Genomic DNA, 17,860 nt, shown 5'->3' on the forward strand with positions numbered 1-17,860 from the left:
GCTCTGGAAACAGTAACAGATATTCCTAGAAATCTTCAGATGCAGGGATACAAACCACAGCTGAGAAGAGTAAGGTCCCAGCATAAGCATCAGAAAAGTTCCAAAGGGTTAAGTGACTGCTGGACAGGAAAGCTCAGGCACATCAGTATGGGATTTTAACCAAAATCAAACAAAAACAGGGTGGGGGAGAGAAAAAGGGAAAATACCATCAAACAAACCAAAAACCAAAAAGCAACACATGATCTTTTGAAGATAATCATTGAATAACTTCCAATGCTAGCATTTCACACCATCTTTTATAAAAGAAAGGAGTAAAAATTGGTTTCAAAAAAATCTCAAGTTGAATACATGAATTCATACTTCACTCGGTCAACTTCACTTTGAATAAAACATGTTTATGATAAAGGTAACTCATGCATCTCGACTGACTATTTTCTGAAAGGCCTTAGACTGCTTTAAATATGACAAGTAATGCAACTTTTCCAAATATAAATGCTGGCAGAAACAGAATCAGTGCTAACAACAGCAAACATGGGTGCCATGCACAGCAGTTGTTAGAAGTTGCCCATTCTAGGGCTCTTACACATGAATATTAGAAAAGCAGTGATTTTGAGCAACACCCTATGCAATACAAACAGGAAGAGAACTTACACAATCAATTTTTATCTCTTCAGAAAGTAAAATAACCAGGAAGACTTAAGGCAAGAAGCTGAGCCTGGCTTAGACATTAGGAGAGCCATATTCCACGTTGACAGTTGAGGCAAGGGATGAGGTAAGGGATGGAAGTCAAGAATCTTACTAACATTCATTCACCAACACATTACTACATATGAAAAAAAACATAGTGCAAAGTTCATAGAAACCAATCACATGAAAAAGAGCAAGAAAAAGTATGGCCAAGAAAACCATGCAAGACAGCAGATAAGTCAGAACAATATATCTAACAATACTACTGTTTCTAAAAGCAGATGTTCCCTCAGAATGTATTCAGAGAATTAGTACCCAAAAAAACATTCCTAGTCAACTACTTGAAATCATGAACACATAGAGCAAGCAAAACATACAGCTGCAAAAAGCAAACATTTGAAGATACAAAGGCTCACAGTGAAGTTTGCATCGAAAACACATGAAGAATTCCTTTGGAGAAAAACAGCCACTGCAGTCACCCAGAGCCAAGCTAAAGTAAGGAAAGGGGAAAAGAAGAAAAAAAAAAAAAGGAAAATAAAAATCATTCTCACCTAATGACTAACTATTCAAGCCTTTATTTCCCTAGGCTTTTCCAGGGTTTCCTAAAAATCTAAAGCCAGCTCTCTTTAATTATCAGCATCAGCGAAGACTCCTGGACTTAAGACATGGAGGCATTTAGCTATCAGTTCATTAATCATTTCCCTGAAAAGGGCAAAGTAACGGAATTTACATATTTCAACATTTCACCAATGTTAATTTCACAGTTCACATTCAGTAACAGATTTCAGAGTTCTTCGACAAGTGACTTAATGGGCCTGAAAGGGAAAAAACTTTTCTAGCAGCAACACACTGGTATTCCTATCAACACATGCACAGGTTTCACTCAAGCCTCTTCAGAGAAACTGAGGATCCCCCCAATTAAAAAAAAAAAAAATCACAGAGCTATCAAGTTGTACCAAGTGAGAACAAATTCAGTATGAATGAAGGCAGATGCCTTTATTTGGTGTCACCAACACCTGGAAATACATGAAAATCCGTATGACCATTTGATTTAACAACTCCCTGCTTCACAGATATCACTTTGGTTAACACAGTGTTCTGGAAAGATTCAAGAAAACCAGCATCAAACTTCTAATCTCTTCTTTGTATTTTTGAACAGTCTCCTCAAGCCTTTCCTAAACTAATAGCTCTTTAAAATACTGGTCATTATTTAACTAGCAATATGTGTGCAAGCCTGTAGCAGTGCCTTGCCTTTGGCTAAAAAAAAAAAAAAAAAAGTGCTCTGCACTTCAGTTATAAAGGGTCCTCCCCTTTGCTACTCTTGATTATTTTGGAAGAAGATCAGAGTCATGTGCTTAGCTGTTTGTAGCAGTAACAAGGACAGTCAAATAACCACAGTGCCCATCCCAAAAATCTTAGTTTACAGTGATGAACACACAAAACAGGACTTTTGCCACCATCCTCTCACTACACATACACACTTCCACTCTGTTCTGCCTTACTGTTGAAGCTCTGGCACTCGTGAAGCTCTCGCACTTGTGAAGCTCTACCTGATGCCCTCCTCTGCTGCATTGTGTACCGCTGGCAGCATCTATGCAGACACACCTAGCCTAAGGCTCCGCCCCCGCATGTATCAGACCTGGAGTGCAAGCTCTCCATCCCTTCAGCTATTCAGCTCAGCCTGGAAGCCCTCAGTTGACAGTACTCTTCGCTAAGTTCACCTCACAGTTTTCCAACTACGCAGAGATGATAGGTTTCCCTTTTATTCCCAGCATTTCTCAGCTACGTTTCAGTAGAAAGTGTAACCTACATTGCCTGGGAAGCATGCCAAATCATCAAGAGTACCATCAGGATGATCAAGCCATTATTAATTTGTATTAATGTGTGATCAAAACCAGAGTCAACCCATTTAAAAAATGTGCTTTTTTCCTCAGAGGAAACTCACTCAAGAACTTGTCAATTAATCAGACTTTGAACACAAATGCAGCTCCTGGCCTACTCCCAGAGACACCAACACTTTCCACTGAAGACAAGCAGGCAGACTTAGACTTTTTTTAAGCCTTTCCAGAAGGACACAGGAAACTGAGCAGATATCAACCAGCTCTAAACCAGGTATATTCAATTCAGGCTCCAGTCCATATTAACAGCTATAATAGTCCTGGTTTGCCAACCTACCAAGAGCACAGGAAGAGTTCATTTACTTCTGCCTCCCTAAGACCACCTAGATGCCTTCTAATAAAGTGTGAGGGGACAAGTCTTAACTACTAAAGACTTCCTCCCCTGCTGCAGTTTCCAATGAGCAAAACACAACTACCAGCAATTCTCATCCATCTGGTCAATCATCAGGCAAGGCACAGACCTATCTACTATGTAGCTTAAGCTACGCAAAGGTATGTTTATATATTATTGGTTTATATATGCCAATTAAAATATGTAAAATTCAGTATCTCAACTTTATGTTTAGCATCTTTAAATAGCTGTGAATGACAGCACTTTATTACCAAGAAGTGCCAGTAGATTTTTGAGTTAGTCTGAGTAACACTGAGCTAGAGCAGCACATGAAATGAAGGCACACTGCAGCATCCCACATTATTTACAATCATATAAACCCCTTTCCATGACAATTCCAAGGTATTGTGCAGCATCTCTGTAAATGTTACCATCACATACTTGTATATTTGCCAGATAGTATTTGTCTTTCTATAAAAGACTATTTAGGTTTCTTTAAGAAAAGGTATTTTGCTGCCACACTGAATTACATTATACCTACAGTCTGCATTTCCCTGAGAAAAAAGTTACATTAAAGTTACAAGTATCCTTATTACCCAAAATACTGCCTCAACTATTCTTATCATATGACAAAGTGAAAATAACTGCAAGCCTTACACCAACACCATTTTATATATGTTCTCTACTCTTTTTCTCTTCCTGGGGAGAAAAAAAAAAAAGTGGGAACTTTCAGGATACAGGAAATAACCCTTACTATTCTACATATAAAAAGTCTCACATGACTGGGGCTGTGTATGTGGTTTCCAAGTCTGTCATATGGCATTCCATGGACCCAGTCTCCCACGCGCTTCAAAACAAGTTAATAGCATTGTAATGCATGAAAAAAAACCTGACTCAGTCACTGACCCATGCAGGAGAGGTAGCAGGTGAATCAGCCTGTTAGGATTCCTGACAAACTAAAAATCCTGATTTAGGGCTTCATCTCCATCTTTTACTCTACAAGTTCATGTTAGTGATTTCTGAGGTCTGAAAAAAAAGTCCCTAGTTACACATATTCCTGTTTTTTTTCTTGTAATATCACTTCATAATAGTCAGGAATATCATGACTAGCATTCATCAGCTTCCATTTAATTTCATACTCACTAGCTCTTAAAGGTTGATTCAAAGATTGAAGTGGTCTTAATATTTTATATTGTGTATATCTTAAGCTATCAGAAAGTTTTCCTGTAGTTATCTTTTAATAAATACACATTTTTTTAAAAATCATATTCAGACTCTTAAAATGCTAGCTAGAGTTTTGATGGCTCCAAAACACCTGAAAGAAGAAACCTGAAGCTGAAAGTTCATATATGTAATATAATCTAATACATAAGGTGTTTTAGGGTGGTACTTGGTTAGAATTGTTGTGGTGATCCATTAAGTGTTGAAATCATTGCTTAAAGTAGTGAATAACATTTTTAAATCACTGACCAAATTCAACTGAATTCTGCTAATTTCCAAGAACAATTCCAAGTTTTTAATTACCTTTGAAGTCCAGTGTGGTTTACCATCTGCCAAGCACTGTCCCAGTATGCTAGCTGAAAAGATAAACTACAGTGCTTTTGCAGACATTATCTCCTGTCTGTGTAAAGACCATCCTTTATCAAACAAGTTTCATATCTGACATAGCAATTTAACAACCTTCAGAAAACTATAGAGATGTTCTTTCAAGGGGAAAAGAACCAAACACAATACTTTTTTACAAAAGACAGGCGAGAGCTCTCCAGAGCTGCAATGACTGAAGGACTACAGTAAAAAAAAAAAAAAAACCAAAACTTAAAAGGGAACTTCCTCTGTTTCTTCATTCTTTTAGACCTCTGCCTGGAAAACATCTTTGCATCTGAGGAACAGCATGCCAAGTTATGCACACATGCACTTGAAAGTGCATCCCTTTGGCTAACAAAAGAGAAGGAAGAATTAGATCAATCAGCTAAAATAAAGAACAACTCCTGCAAAGTCAGTTTAGGCACTAGATTTTTTTATTATCATTTCATTTCCAATAAAATATACCTCAGTCATTTCACTACAGTTCAAGTATCATCAGACATTTGTAAAAAAAGCAACAAGCACTGAAGGCCACATATGTTTATCATCAAAGCTCTGTTCTATAAATTTTACTTTCCTACTCATTCCCTGAAGCCTAGCTTCCTTAACATTGCTTTTAGCCAACTTCCTCCTGGAAAGGAGCCAAAACGAGTATCTAAGCTACATTAGGGCAAAATAAAGAAATAGAAGTTAAATACAGTTAAATTTACTAAAAGCCTTTGGTTCCTATTTTGGAAGTGAGAAACAACTAGGTCCTTTTTAAATGTTCACTGAGTCTCCATTAAACCAATTGTTTTAAACACAATTCTTCGTTTAAAAAGTATACAAAATCTGCAAGGAGGTAAACTGCTAAGTTTCAAGGGATGTATGAAACAAGACTTGATGGAGAAATCAACGAACGTAAATGCGGCCTTATGGAATATAGGAACAATTGAAACTCTTATCTACAATTCTGATAAGTAATTACTAATGAGACCCTACCTTCAAGAATATTACTCTTCTTTCGCCTAAAGTAGCAGCTGAAAGGCCAGCATTCTATCTCACATTCAAAAAATCATAAACCACTTCATAAATGACTGACCAGTAACCACAATTACTTGTGAGCCACAAATTCATTGCAACCTGCAGCTGCTGACAGAGAACAAGAAATATAAAGTAGAAGTTTTAGAAGTGAGAAGTGTAACCAATTTAGTAGTCTAGACTGTCAAAACTCTTCAGTAAGCAGCAAATTTAAATACAGGTGGATACATCAACAGTCAATTCTTTTAACACAATCCATGCCAACATCATTGCCTGAATCCTACTGCAGCTTCAACACCTCCTAGGCTTCCAAAAACACTAGACTACCCAGAGTTGACAGGAAGTCAGACAATATTAAGAGTAATTAAGGAAAAGCTATGATTCACTAGATCATTTCTGCTGCTGCATTGTGAGAGAATATAGTCCCTCTGTACGCAAATACAAAACATCACCACAACTGTGCATAAAATAGGCAAATCAAGAGAGCAGTGCCTGCACTACTACAAACCCACGACAAATTTATTCCAACCACTACCACTTGTTGAAGGAAAGAACACACCTCAACTACAGACACTTTAGCAAACAAGACTAGACTGAAAGCAAGACAATATTCAAAAACTTACCAACAGGTGACACTGATTGTTACACATATGGAAGACAAGGCTTTAATCATGCTATTTACAAACTTTAGTGACATAAATTCAAGAGTTGTAGAGAATGTATCTAACAACTGGAAATTACATATTTCTCTAATACTTACTATTTGCCTTTTTAAAAATTATAACTATTTTTAACTGTGTCCTGGGAAATTTAAAAAAGAAAAAAAGGAAACAGCAGATTAAGAACATGCCATTACGGCAAGTATAGGTTGTTTGAGAAAACAGCATTGATAAAGTCAGAATTTGTTTTCTTTATTGTTCTGCTCAGACTACCAGAAAAAAAAAATCTATTTTAAACTACACATTTGACATTTAAAATGGTTCTTAATATATTAAATTCTACTTACTTTCTTCATTGGAAGTGAGAAAAAAGTTATTTTTTCCACATGAGAACAAGCCAGGAAGAGTAATAGTATGCATAGACCAACACAGCTGTTTTCCCCCTTCTAAATATTAAAACCTTGAATTAGCAGAGTATTCAATTTTTTGTTTTCCCAAATTCACTTGCAGAGGACTTGTACTCAAATTTTTCAATTTATCAATCCTACCCAAAGAATAAACCAACACTAACTGTTTAGGAATGTCACTTCCCCCCAACACCTTCTCCTTTTGGAAACTTTGAAAGGCTGCTCTCTCATCTGTTCCTTTCTGTGAACCCCATTTCAGCCATTCAGTTCCCCAACCACCTCCTGCTTACTTGTTCAAAGGCAATCAAATAGCTGCACAGGAGGCAAACATGAAGAGCAATGAAAAACTGAGAAAAAAAACAAACAAAACCCACACAACACCAAAACCTACAGAAATCCAAACCACCAAGCTGTAGCTCACTAATTCCCTAAGCCTCAGCCTGCAGGAGGCCAGGAAGAGACAGTGGGAAGAAGTAGGGCTGTTCTGTTGAAGCTTTTGTCCTCAAACATCTGTTTCTATTTGAGGTACTGCTGGGCTGGGTAGACATTTGGTGACAATCACTACACCTGTCCTCATCCCAGATTATCAAAATCAGGCAATGCTAATTCATAATACTGAGTGCTTTCCTGTGGATGACACCCCTCTTTCTCACTGGCCATCTCAATTTCCTCTTTTAATCCTCGTCTGAAAAAGAATTTATAGCTACACGTTTCAAAATAAGCCTTAAATCTTTATAAGCATAAATATAGAGCTGCACAATCTTAATCAAAGCAACAACTGCACACCAAAAGAAGGTAAGAGAAATAAGCAGACACAAGCACTTTTTAATACTACCAGAAAGACAAACAAGATCCAGTTACCTTCTCCTTCAGACATGTGAACTAAAGCAAATTAAAAAAAAAAAAAAGGAAAAAGTTCTGTATTTTTTGACAAATACTTCTGGAGATAAGTAAAATATATTGAATGCTGTCAGATCTTCTCTGTATGAATCTGTCTCCTCTGTACGTCTTTCATTTATGATCTTGGGGAGAAAAATTAAGTTGCTCCTGGCTGAGGTGAAAGACTATGTTTTGATACAGTCAGTGCTAATCCTAGCTCCTGATAAAAATTCAAAACAGTATGCCAGCTCCAGGTTTGCAATAGAACTTCTCTGGTTAGCAAGGCTGAAAACTAGCAGGAATTATATGGTACTACAAAAAAATGACACTAGGAGTTAAGACTGTAATACAAAACAAATAGCCAGAACATTAGTATCGACTTTCTATGCGTATTATATAATCGCGTTCTTGCAGATGCGGCAGGAGGTGATAGCAAACGAGATCTCCGAAGCAGCATTTGAACATTATCTCTCTCAGGAACAACAGGCCCGTAGGTTCCCGGTCTAACGCTGCATCCATCAAACCAAGAGCGAAATCGCCCTCTGCAGACAGAGCCGCTGAAGTCTTCCCGGGGCCGAGTATGAGAGGCCCTCCCCGGCACCATCCACAGTTGGGGCCACAGGGCATTTCCATCACGGAGCTGCCAACTACCCACTTGCGTTCCCGCGGCAGCCGAGCCGCCGCCACAGCCTGAAGCACGGAGGAATTGAGACACGCCAGCCCCAGAGCCCCCGAGCTGGCGGCAGGGCCGCGCACCGCGGCCTCCCGTCAGCCCTATACCGGGTCGCCGGAGGGGAGCGAGCTTTCCCTTGCTTAACTACAACACGACATCGCCCGCTACCACCGCCCACCGGTAGCAGGAAGGCTCCGGACCGGAGGGGCCGATTGCGGGCGACTAGCGGTCCTCGCGGAGTGGCAACGCCCCGCCACTGCCCGGCCCGGCCCACAGCCCAACGGGAGGCGGACGGGACAGAGCGGCCGGGGGTCGCTGCGCCCCACCTAGGCCCTGCCGCACACCACAGCCAATCCCCCAGCAAGCAGGAGCGCGGGCGCGACCGCGCCTCACCTTGGAAGCCTTGCCCGCGGCAGAGAGGTGCGAGCATCGGCGTCTCCCCGCTGGCCCGCCACCGTCCTCCGCGGAGCCACCCCCAGCCCCCGGTGGCTCGCCGCGCTCCGCCGGCCCCGGCAGCCGGGCCACGTCCCTGCCCGCGCCGCGCGCAGGCGCACTCGGCGCGCAGACGCCGCCGCTAGGGGTAGCCCCACGGCTCGCCGCGCGAAGACCCGCCAGCCTGAAAAGGGCGCAACGGCAGGGTTAGAGGAAGGCGGTGTTACGGACAGCCGCGGAGAAGGCCTGCCAGGAGGAAAGGGCGAGCGCTACTCTCAGGCGCTGCCAGGACTCTCCCGGCCCATGGTGGGTTCCGGGCTTGGTTCTGGTAAGCGGCCCTTAAACCCGCGCAGGCGGCTTACGCGCTCCCGGCCTGCAGGTTCCCCCGTTACGTTATCACGGCAAAAACCCACAGGCAGAATCAATTCCCCACCTGGACCTGAGCTGCAGCGTTTCAGCGAACCCTTTCCGCCTTTGCACTTCACAGCAATGGCAGGGCAAAGAAGCTGCCGCGTCGCCTCGACACGAGCAAGGGTGGGCAGCATGCGCCCTGTTAAGAGCTGGCTGTTTTGGTTAGACAGGGTGTCTGCCTAGGGTTTTCCACTATGTTGGAAATCGTTCTCTGGGAGCACCAAACAGCCTCAGGCTAGATGGGCCCTTTCTTGCAAGCATCTGTTAAGACACTTGCTGGCCAGATGCCGATTAGGTGACACCGACAGTTCAGAGACTCTGTGCAGAGCAGCTTTCCATCAGATAATGAGCCCATTTGCCATTGCCAGTGGAGTTCCCCAGGGATCAATACGGGGTCCAGTTTTATTCTTCATCAATTACCTGTATGAGGGAATTGAGTGCACCCTCAGCAAGCTCACTGATGATACAAAACTGTAGGAGTGGGCTGACATGCTGGAAGGCTGTGCTGCCATCCAAAAAGTTCTGAACAGGCTGCAGAGCTGGACAAAGGTGAATCTTGTAAGGTTCAATAAGGACAGGTGCAGAGAAGAGGAATAACACCAAACACCAGTACAGGCTGGGGGTCATCCTGCTGGAAAGCAGCTCCATGGAGAAAGACCTTGGAGTCCTAGCGGACAGCAAGTTCTCCATGGGACAGCAACGTGCCCTTGCGGCCAAGAGGGCCAATGGTATCCTGGGGTGCATTAAGAAAAGTGTGTCCAGCAGGTCTGGGGAGGTTCTCCTCCCTGTCTGCTCTGCCCTGGTGAGACCACACCTGGAATACTGTGTCCAGTTTTGGACTCCCCAGTTCAAGAGAGACAGGAATCTGCTGGAGAGTTCAACAGAGAAATATGAGGATGATTACAGGACTTGAACATCTCTCCTATGAGGAAGACTGGGAGACCTGGGGCTGTTTAATCTTGAGAAGGCTCAGAGGGGATCTTATCAATGTTTATAAATATCTGAGGGGTGGGTATCAAGATGAAGGTGACAGTCTCTTTTTGGTGGTGCCCAGTGATAGGACAAGGAACAATGGGTGCAAGTTAGAACACAGGAGGTTCCACCTCAAAATAAGGAGACACTTCTTTACTGTGTGGGTCATGGAGCACTGGAACAAGCTGCCCAGAGAGGTTGTGGAGTCTCCTTTCAAAACCTGTCTGGATGCATTCCTATGCAGCCTGCCCTTGGTGATCCCGCTTTGTCAGGGGAATTGGACTCCATGATCTCTGGAGGTCTCTTCCAGCCCCTAACATTCTGCGATTCTGTGGAATGTGACAGATAACAGGCTGATTTTTGTGACAGTGAGCTATTTTAGGAACAAAGAATCTTCTTGCAGAGAAGAACAAGAAACTGATTTTGCTTCTTTCTTGTTTAACAAGACTAATGGAGACTTGCTGATGATACCATTGACCGTGAGGCATTTCTTATCAAAGTAATTGCCCAGCAGTTGCCAGCGAAGACATTCGAGGAGCATGCTAGACAGTAGCTAAGACAATGTGCTCCCAAAGAGTTATTTTATGCAAAAACGAGAAAAGCATCTAGAATTCTGAACTTTGTAAAACTCAAATAATTTCTGAAGCTAACGGGTACCTATCTGGTAGGATCCATGCCGGTACTTGGTCAATGTAAGATTAATCAAACAAACATATCAGAAACAAGTGCTGTCTTTGTACACTTACCTCCAACAATGGCTAGAAATCTGATGCCACTTGACCTGTTTGTCCAGTTGTAGGTACATATATATATATATGTGTGTGTATATATACATGTGTGTGTGTGTGTGTATTCTGTCTTTTAATTCATCAGATATTAATTACCCCTAGCATCTATAATTTATTTTAGGAAGAGCATTCAATTGGGATATGGTTGGTTTTATATTTTAATTAATTACAATTCGATCAACCGTGAGAATTTTCTCTAGAAAATGAAGGGAATTAAAATTCTATAACGTTTTCATAATTTGTGATTTTTAAGATCAAATTTTCCTGGGCTAAGAATCCCTTCAATGTGATGTATCTCTTTGCTAATAACTATTTAGGCAGCTATCGAAAGAAGGCTCGGAAGCGATAACACGTTATGTATAGCCATTAGAGAAAAGCAATGTTATATTTTTTCTCTGGAATTGCTTCTCTCATCTGTTTCAGACTGTGACAACCGGCTGCTGAAACCCATCCCGGAGTGACTGACTCGGCCGCCTTAGCGGCCCAGCCCGTGCCACGGTCGCGGTCCGGTGCGTGCTCTGCCAGGCCGACAGGGAGCAGCAGAGTCAGTGCCCAGCACAGGCCGGACGGCAGCGCTCCGCCTCGCCGGCCCGGCTAGGAGCTGCGGCTGCGCAGTGGGCGAGGCCTTTTCCCCCCTGCTGCGGAGCGCAGTCGTTGTGCGGAGCGGGCCCCGGCCTAGGCCTAGACCGGACAGTACCTGGCACGATGGTCAGTATCGGGCCCTACGTGACCCGCGCGGCTGCGGGAAGCTCTGTCCGTCGTTTTGCGCCCGCTGCGCGGCTCTGACTGCCCGGATGGAGCCCGATTGGCTGAGGCCCGGGGCCGGCTGCGGCGGCTCCAGCGTGGCAATGGCTGCCATTAATGCTAGGGCTGTGCGGTAGGGCGGCTCAGCGGGGATCTAGCTGGATCCCACAAGCTGCCAGCTGGCCCGTGCTACTGCCCTGGGCCTTAATCTACCGACCCAGTGCGCCAGCAAGCAGAGTCCAGCCCGGGCCGCAGACGCGTGACAAGGAGCGGGAGGTGGGCGGTCGGGGCGGCGTGGGACCAGGCGGCGAGGTCCGGTTCGATAGAGGTCCCCGTCCTCTGCCATAGCTGGCGTCTGGCTCGAGGATCGGGGAGGACGAAGGGGCAGACCGGCTGCGGGGCTCAACTTCGGCAGATTCCGGGGACTGTCTGTCCCGTCGCGATGTCAGGAAAGCGCGTTGTCTTGGGCGAGGGTCGGGAGGCTACAGCAGGAGCTGGCTTCGGGGCTGAACTTAGCAGAGAAATAACTGGCGTTGGGAGAGCGACAGGAAGTGACCACGGTTAGGGCTTTGGCCCATGCAGACGGAGGTTATGTTAACAGAGTTCCTGGCTTTCTTTGAATTATATGAAGTTACGGGGAACAGTGTGTTAGACAGGAATTGTGGGGTTTGATGTGTTGGATGTTTTTTTAATCAAGACATGTAAGTAAACTGCTATTTCTGATTTAACTACAGTTTTATTCATGGCACATAGAGTTAGAGTGGTCTCAGCTTCCATGGTCTATGTCAGTAACAGTTATGTTTCTTATTCAAGGGGTTTGTGAAAGTTGTCAAGAATAAGGCATACTTCAAGAGATACCAAGTGAAATTCAGGAGAAGGAGAGGTATTGTTAAATTCTCTGTAACAATTAATTAAATGTCATTGATAAATATTCCCATTTATTTCACACATTTTCCACACCATAACTGTTGTTTTTCAGAGGGAAAAACTGATTACTATGCTCGCAAACGTTTGGTAATTCAAGACAAAAACAAGTATAATACTCCTAAGTACAGGATGATTGTGCGTGTTACCAACAGAGACATCATTTGCCAGGTAAGGTCTGTAGTACTTGCTACTTACCAGCTTTCCCAGGGAAATGAAGGGAAAGGAAGTGTTGGAAGCAGCCAGGTTTTTTTAGGCTTGCTCTGAGCAGTTTTTATATTGCAAAGTAGCTGCTTTGAGGACACCAGGTGTTGACACAACTTCAATAATAAACCTGATTCATGATACAAAGTAAGTCTTACTGGTGTCAGCATTCTTTAGCAAGGTTCTTCATATGATTGTACTGTGTTAATGTTGCTGCAGTAAGTGCAGGATTTTAGGGAGAGGGAAGACCTCTATTTTTTTCCCCTGTATTTACAGTGCTTTGAAAAGGGCCTTTTTGCTTGACCAAAGGCAGCAAAGTTGACTATGTGACTTGTCAGTATGCACTGCACAGTTTGTAAATGTGCCTTCTCTTTCTGAGAGGGTTTTTTCTGTGATGTCATGCGGATCATGTGATGCAGCTACACCTTATGATGGCTTTCACGTGAGATTGAAGGAGACTGCTAAATAAGAATTGTAGGCATTTTTTCATACTTACTAAGTACACAGGTGTGTGTTGCATCACGTGCAGTTCTTCACTGTGGCTCACCGTTCCTGAATGTTTCAACTAATACAGAAGTTTAAAACTTAGGCATGTTTTTCTATGATAAATATATGTTGTTAAGCTCAAGAAGGAGGAAACTATGAAAGTTTAACTGTCGTTTCTTTCTTTGTAGAATAATTATCTGTTGAGAAAGTGGAGAGTGCTGTCTTTACAGTTAATTCAAACAGAACTATATGACCTTGACATTTTATCTTTGAAACTCAAAAGAAAAATCGGTGGTGGTAGGTGGCTTAGATCCGATAGCGCCTTTCCAGTATGTAGGAATCCTGCACAAGGAAGACAACTTTAGAATGTGGAAAGGAGGTGTGGGAGTCAGAAGGAGATTTGGTATGTGAAAGGAAGAGTAGAAATGTATCTGATCTCATACTGCCATCTCACAGGAGACCCCTGAGATGATGAAAGTCTCAGACCCACTAAGAAAAATCATTCCATGGGGTTAGTAACAGGGTTATCACAAATTCTGATGCTTTTTGCGTTTTTCTGAGGTTTGTTCTATACTATGTTACATGAGAACCACATCCATGATTATTCGAAAGGTTGCTTCTGTAGGCAGTTTCCTGGCCTCTTGATGTATGTGGAGAGGTAAATAAAAGTTGCTGACATACACTTTTTCTGGCCTAATACATACTTGAAATCTTGGCTTAAAAAAAATAAAGGTTATGCCTTGAGCTCACATGCAGAGGTTGGCAGTATGGTGTACATGTCTATACAGAATTCCTGTCAGCTTAATTAGATGTCAGACAATAATCAAGTCCAGAGTTATTGTGAGACCACTAATACTTGTTTTGTTGTCAGATTGCCTATGCCAGAATTGAAGGTGACATGATTGTCTGTGCTGCTTATGCCCACGAGCTGCCAAAATACGGTGTGAAGGTTGGCCTGACCAATTACGCAGCAGCGTATTGTACAGGTCTGCTGCTGGCTCGCAGGGTAGGTATATGTCAGCTTGTCTGGAAGGTGCTGCTTTGTTTTTTTTTTTTTGTTTCCTTACAAAAGGGAAAGCCCATGTCCTTAAGTGGCCTGTTAGGATAGATACCCAACTCTTGAGGCTTCTCTCAGTAACGTGCTCTTTACCATATTCATTTGATGGCCTTCTGTGACTGTCAAATCACAGTGAAAAGTATGACAGCGTGCAGTTTCAACTCCAGCAGCCCGCTTTTAAGTCTTGGCACTTAACATTTGGTGGATGGAGGGAATCAGGATGAAAATGTAAGAAATGTACCTTTAAGAGTTTGAAAACAATGTAAACAGCATCCTTCCACTTCCATACAGTCTTTTGGGGTGTATTTTAACCTTTTTTTTTTTTTTTTTTTTTTTTTTTTTTTTTTTTTTTTTTTTTAGTTTTCATTTCCTCAATAAAGGGAAAGAATTTCTGAAGTGCTTTTTTTTTTCTTTTCTCACAGCTTCTGAATAAATTTGGCCTTGATAAGATCTATGAAGGTCAAGTTGAAGTGACTGGAGATGAATACAATGTGGAAAGCGTGGATGGAAAGCCTGGCGCTTTCACATGCTACCTGGATGCAGGTCTTGCCAGAACTACCACTGGAAACAAAGTCTTCGGTGCTCTGAAGGGTGCAGTAGATGGTGGTCTGTCCATCCCTCATAGGTAATCTAGTCTGTTTGCAACACTTCCTTTAGACTTAACCTGAGATTCTTCTGTATGTGACAGTCCACTTACACTGTCAGTTTATGTTGAAATAATTTTGTTGTGACCTGATAATGATTATGTAGTCTAAGCTCTTGGGTGGGGTGTTTTGGTTGGTTCATTGGTGGTTTTTGAATCCGCAGGTGCAATTCTGATAGTGCTGCTGGGAGTCTTGAAATTATCAGGAGATGCTATTAAACTGTTAGAAACGAAAAGAGCCATCTTGTTGCTTTTGCATAAAAGTGATTGACTACATTTAAGTAAATAGCCTATAGTATTCTGTAGGCTTAAGTATTTAGCAAATTGTGTGTATTAATTTCACTTTGAAAAATTGCACATACCAAGTCCAAAGCTGATGTTTGCTACAGTTGTCAGTAGAGTAGGTCTGAGCAGTCCATGTGCACTTAAGTTTTGACAATTCCTGTTGTAGGTTATAAATGAGTGAATCAAGATTTTCAGCAGTGTTATGTAATGCTGATACTGCCACTGACTGTTTTCTTTCTACTAGCAGTGGGGGAAAATCTTAGATCTGTCCATTCTTGAGTAATTTTCTGGTGTTTCTGACTTGGCTGCTACATGATGATACTCCCAGTGATTGAACATGCTGTGGTTGGTCCATGGTGTGTATATGATGTACTGCACTGTTTCAAGACGGGACTGATGGCAGCTGAGATGAACTTAAAACTTCTTGACCTTCATTTTGAATTAGAGAGTTCTATCCCTCAGTTATCCATATGAGAATCTGATGTAGTGGCCATTTCTGTGTGGAAACCTACCTGCTGAAGTAAAGCATTTGGCACTATGTCTTAATCTGACTATAACTGCTGCCCCACAGTACCAAACGTTTCCCTGGCTATGACTCGGAAAGCAAAGAATTCAATGCAGAGGTTCACCGCAAGCATATCATGGGTCAAAATGTTGCAGAGTATATGCGTTACCTGATGGAGGAGGATGAAGATGCTTACAAAAAACAGTTCTCCCAGTACATAAAGAATAACATAACACCTGATGGGGTAAGATTTATGTGGCAGGTTCTTGTGCATTAATTGAGGTGCTGACAAGTCTTGCATAGGGACTTCTTTAGTAATGTGAATAAGCTTGATGTATTAAATGATGTGATTGATGTTGAATGTTATCCATGCAAAGAAAATACTTTTTCCTTCCTTAAGGGCTCTATAGTGTATCATAGATCTTCTGAAAGGGAGACCTTTTTTCTTGCTGTGAAGCTTAGCATTCAACCTATAAGTACAAGCTTACAGGACTGCATTCTAAGACGGACCTTTTTTCTGGTTTTGCCTGCTATGGAAATTAACTTGCAATTTCTATCCTTGCTGCCCACTCACTCCTAATCATGCACCACAGTCTAATTTCTGCAGCTGGTGTGGTTGCAACTGTGAGGATGTGCTCTGTAAAATTTGGTTTATGATTTGTGTGACCCCACAGGTGTTTCTAGACTCCAGGTGACTGCAGAACAGCCTAAGTGAGCTCTGTTGTAGAAGCTATAGGTTACATGTCTAAACACAGACTTTTTGAGGAATAATGAGAACAACTTTCTAGACTGCCTTTTACTTTAAACATAGGGGGAAGCTCTGGCACTAAATGTAGACTTCACAGGAAGTAGTATTTCAACTGCAAGATGATAACCTGTGTTTATGAGAGTTTTAATTAGCCTGTAGTAACTCTGTGCCCTTGGTTCCCTAAAGATAAAATTACTTAATCTGTTTTCTGTGGGTTTAGATACTTAAATTGTATCATAGTCATAGTAGGAATTTCATTACATGCTGTGACAGTGGCAGTATGAAGAAAGTGTTTTAAAGACAGCCACACAAAATTACAAGCTGTAATCTGATGAAACCTGTTTCTAGTGAATGTTCAGGAAAGGGTGGCTGGGATTATATAATTGAACTGATAGGAAGAATTGAACTTTTTTTTTTAATTACTGTTTCTAAGATGGAAGAAATGTATAAAAAAGCCCATGCTGCTATACGGGATAATCCAGTCCATGAAAAGAAACCCAAGAGAGAAGTCAAGAAAAAGAGGTAAAACTCTCATCCTCTTTAACATGAATGTGATTTCTCTGTTGAAAACATTTTAATTATGTCAAAACAAGTGATATAATTTATAGTGTTGTTGTGTCAAACATCACATGTTTTAGATCAGATTAAGATACAAACATGTCTGTGTAACTTTGTCAGGAGTTAACTGACAAAGTAGAAATCCAAAATACAAGAACTCTCACCTATATTAAAGAAAAATAAAGTGGAGCATACTTGGGGCCTGAACAGCTGGAACAGGTCTTAGTGTTTTCAGTAGGAAAGCTGTTTTTCTTCAGGTGAAGGCAGTCTGACTAATTTGTCAATAATAAGCTACTTTGATTTTTTTTTTTTAGCAGTTTAAATCATTATGAGGAAATAAAGTGTGTTACTGAAGTAAGGAGATACTCTAGCATAGCACTTCTAATCACCTTTCTGGTGCACTGCAGCTTTCTTGACCATGTTTCTGCTTATTTCTGCCTTAGCTGTATAATACACTGTGCTTACATTGCAGATGGAACTGTCCCAAGATGTCCCTTGCTCAGAAGAAAGATCGTGTTGCTCAGAAGAAGGCTAGCTTTCTCAGGGCCCAGGAGCGTGCAGCTGATAGTTAAGACAACTTCCACAATTTTCTATGAAGCTTTGGAAAAAGTGGCAATAAATTTATTGAGTAAGCAACTGTGTAAGACTGACTTATTAATCTGTCTTAAAAGATGCAAAACATTTTTTTATGATCAGGTAGTCTGTAGCTCTAAGGTTGGGTTTTTATCCTCTAAGTACTGCATTAATTGAATTTCACAACGAGAGGTGACAGACTTCTAAACCAAGGCTGCTGCATTAGAAGTATTCCCATAACAAATCACTTTGATGAACTTTTGACATGACTAGTATCAAAGACCAGATGTAAGAACTTGCTGCTTCAAACTACAAAAAGATTTATACATTTTTAAAAGTCTTTATATGTTCTTCACCATTTTTCTTTTAGCATATTTAACGTTTGAGGGACT

General features: G+C 41.8%; 2 protein-coding genes and 1 non-coding gene across 4 annotated transcripts in view; 2 read left to right on the forward strand and 1 right to left on the reverse strand.

The window, feature by feature from the left end:
* Nucleotides 1-8,555, reverse strand: part of EVI5 (ecotropic viral integration site 5) — a 72,445-nt gene extending 63,890 nt beyond the window's left edge. For both annotated transcript variants that reach the window (XM_054384306.1, XM_054384305.1), the window contains exon 1: nt 8,532-8,555. The gene's annotated coding sequence lies outside the window, so the exon portion shown is untranslated. The remainder of the gene's footprint in view (nt 1-8,531) is intronic.
* A 2,831-nt stretch (nt 8,556-11,386) lies between these two features.
* On the forward strand, nt 11,387-17,525 carry RPL5 (ribosomal protein L5). The gene is made up of 8 exons (XM_054384310.1): nt 11,387-11,449; nt 12,299-12,368; nt 12,465-12,580; nt 13,971-14,105; nt 14,579-14,781; nt 15,656-15,833; nt 16,771-16,859; nt 17,368-17,525. The coding sequence occupies exons 1-8, from the start codon at nt 11,447-11,449 to the stop codon at nt 17,465-17,467; spliced, it is 894 nt and encodes a 297-aa protein (XP_054240285.1). The 5' UTR covers nt 11,387-11,446; the 3' UTR covers nt 17,468-17,525.
* On the forward strand, nt 15,392-15,488 carry LOC128969750 (small nucleolar RNA SNORD21). Its single transcript, XR_008489164.1, has one exon. It is a non-coding gene; the product is annotated as a small nucleolar RNA SNORD21 (small nucleolar RNA).
* Nucleotides 17,526-17,860: the final 335 nt, after the last annotated feature.

The sequence above is a fragment of the Indicator indicator genome, chromosome 10 (assembly GCF_027791375.1).
Source record: "Indicator indicator isolate 239-I01 chromosome 10, UM_Iind_1.1, whole genome shotgun sequence".
Lineage (NCBI taxonomy): Eukaryota > Metazoa > Chordata > Aves > Piciformes > Indicatoridae > Indicator > Indicator indicator.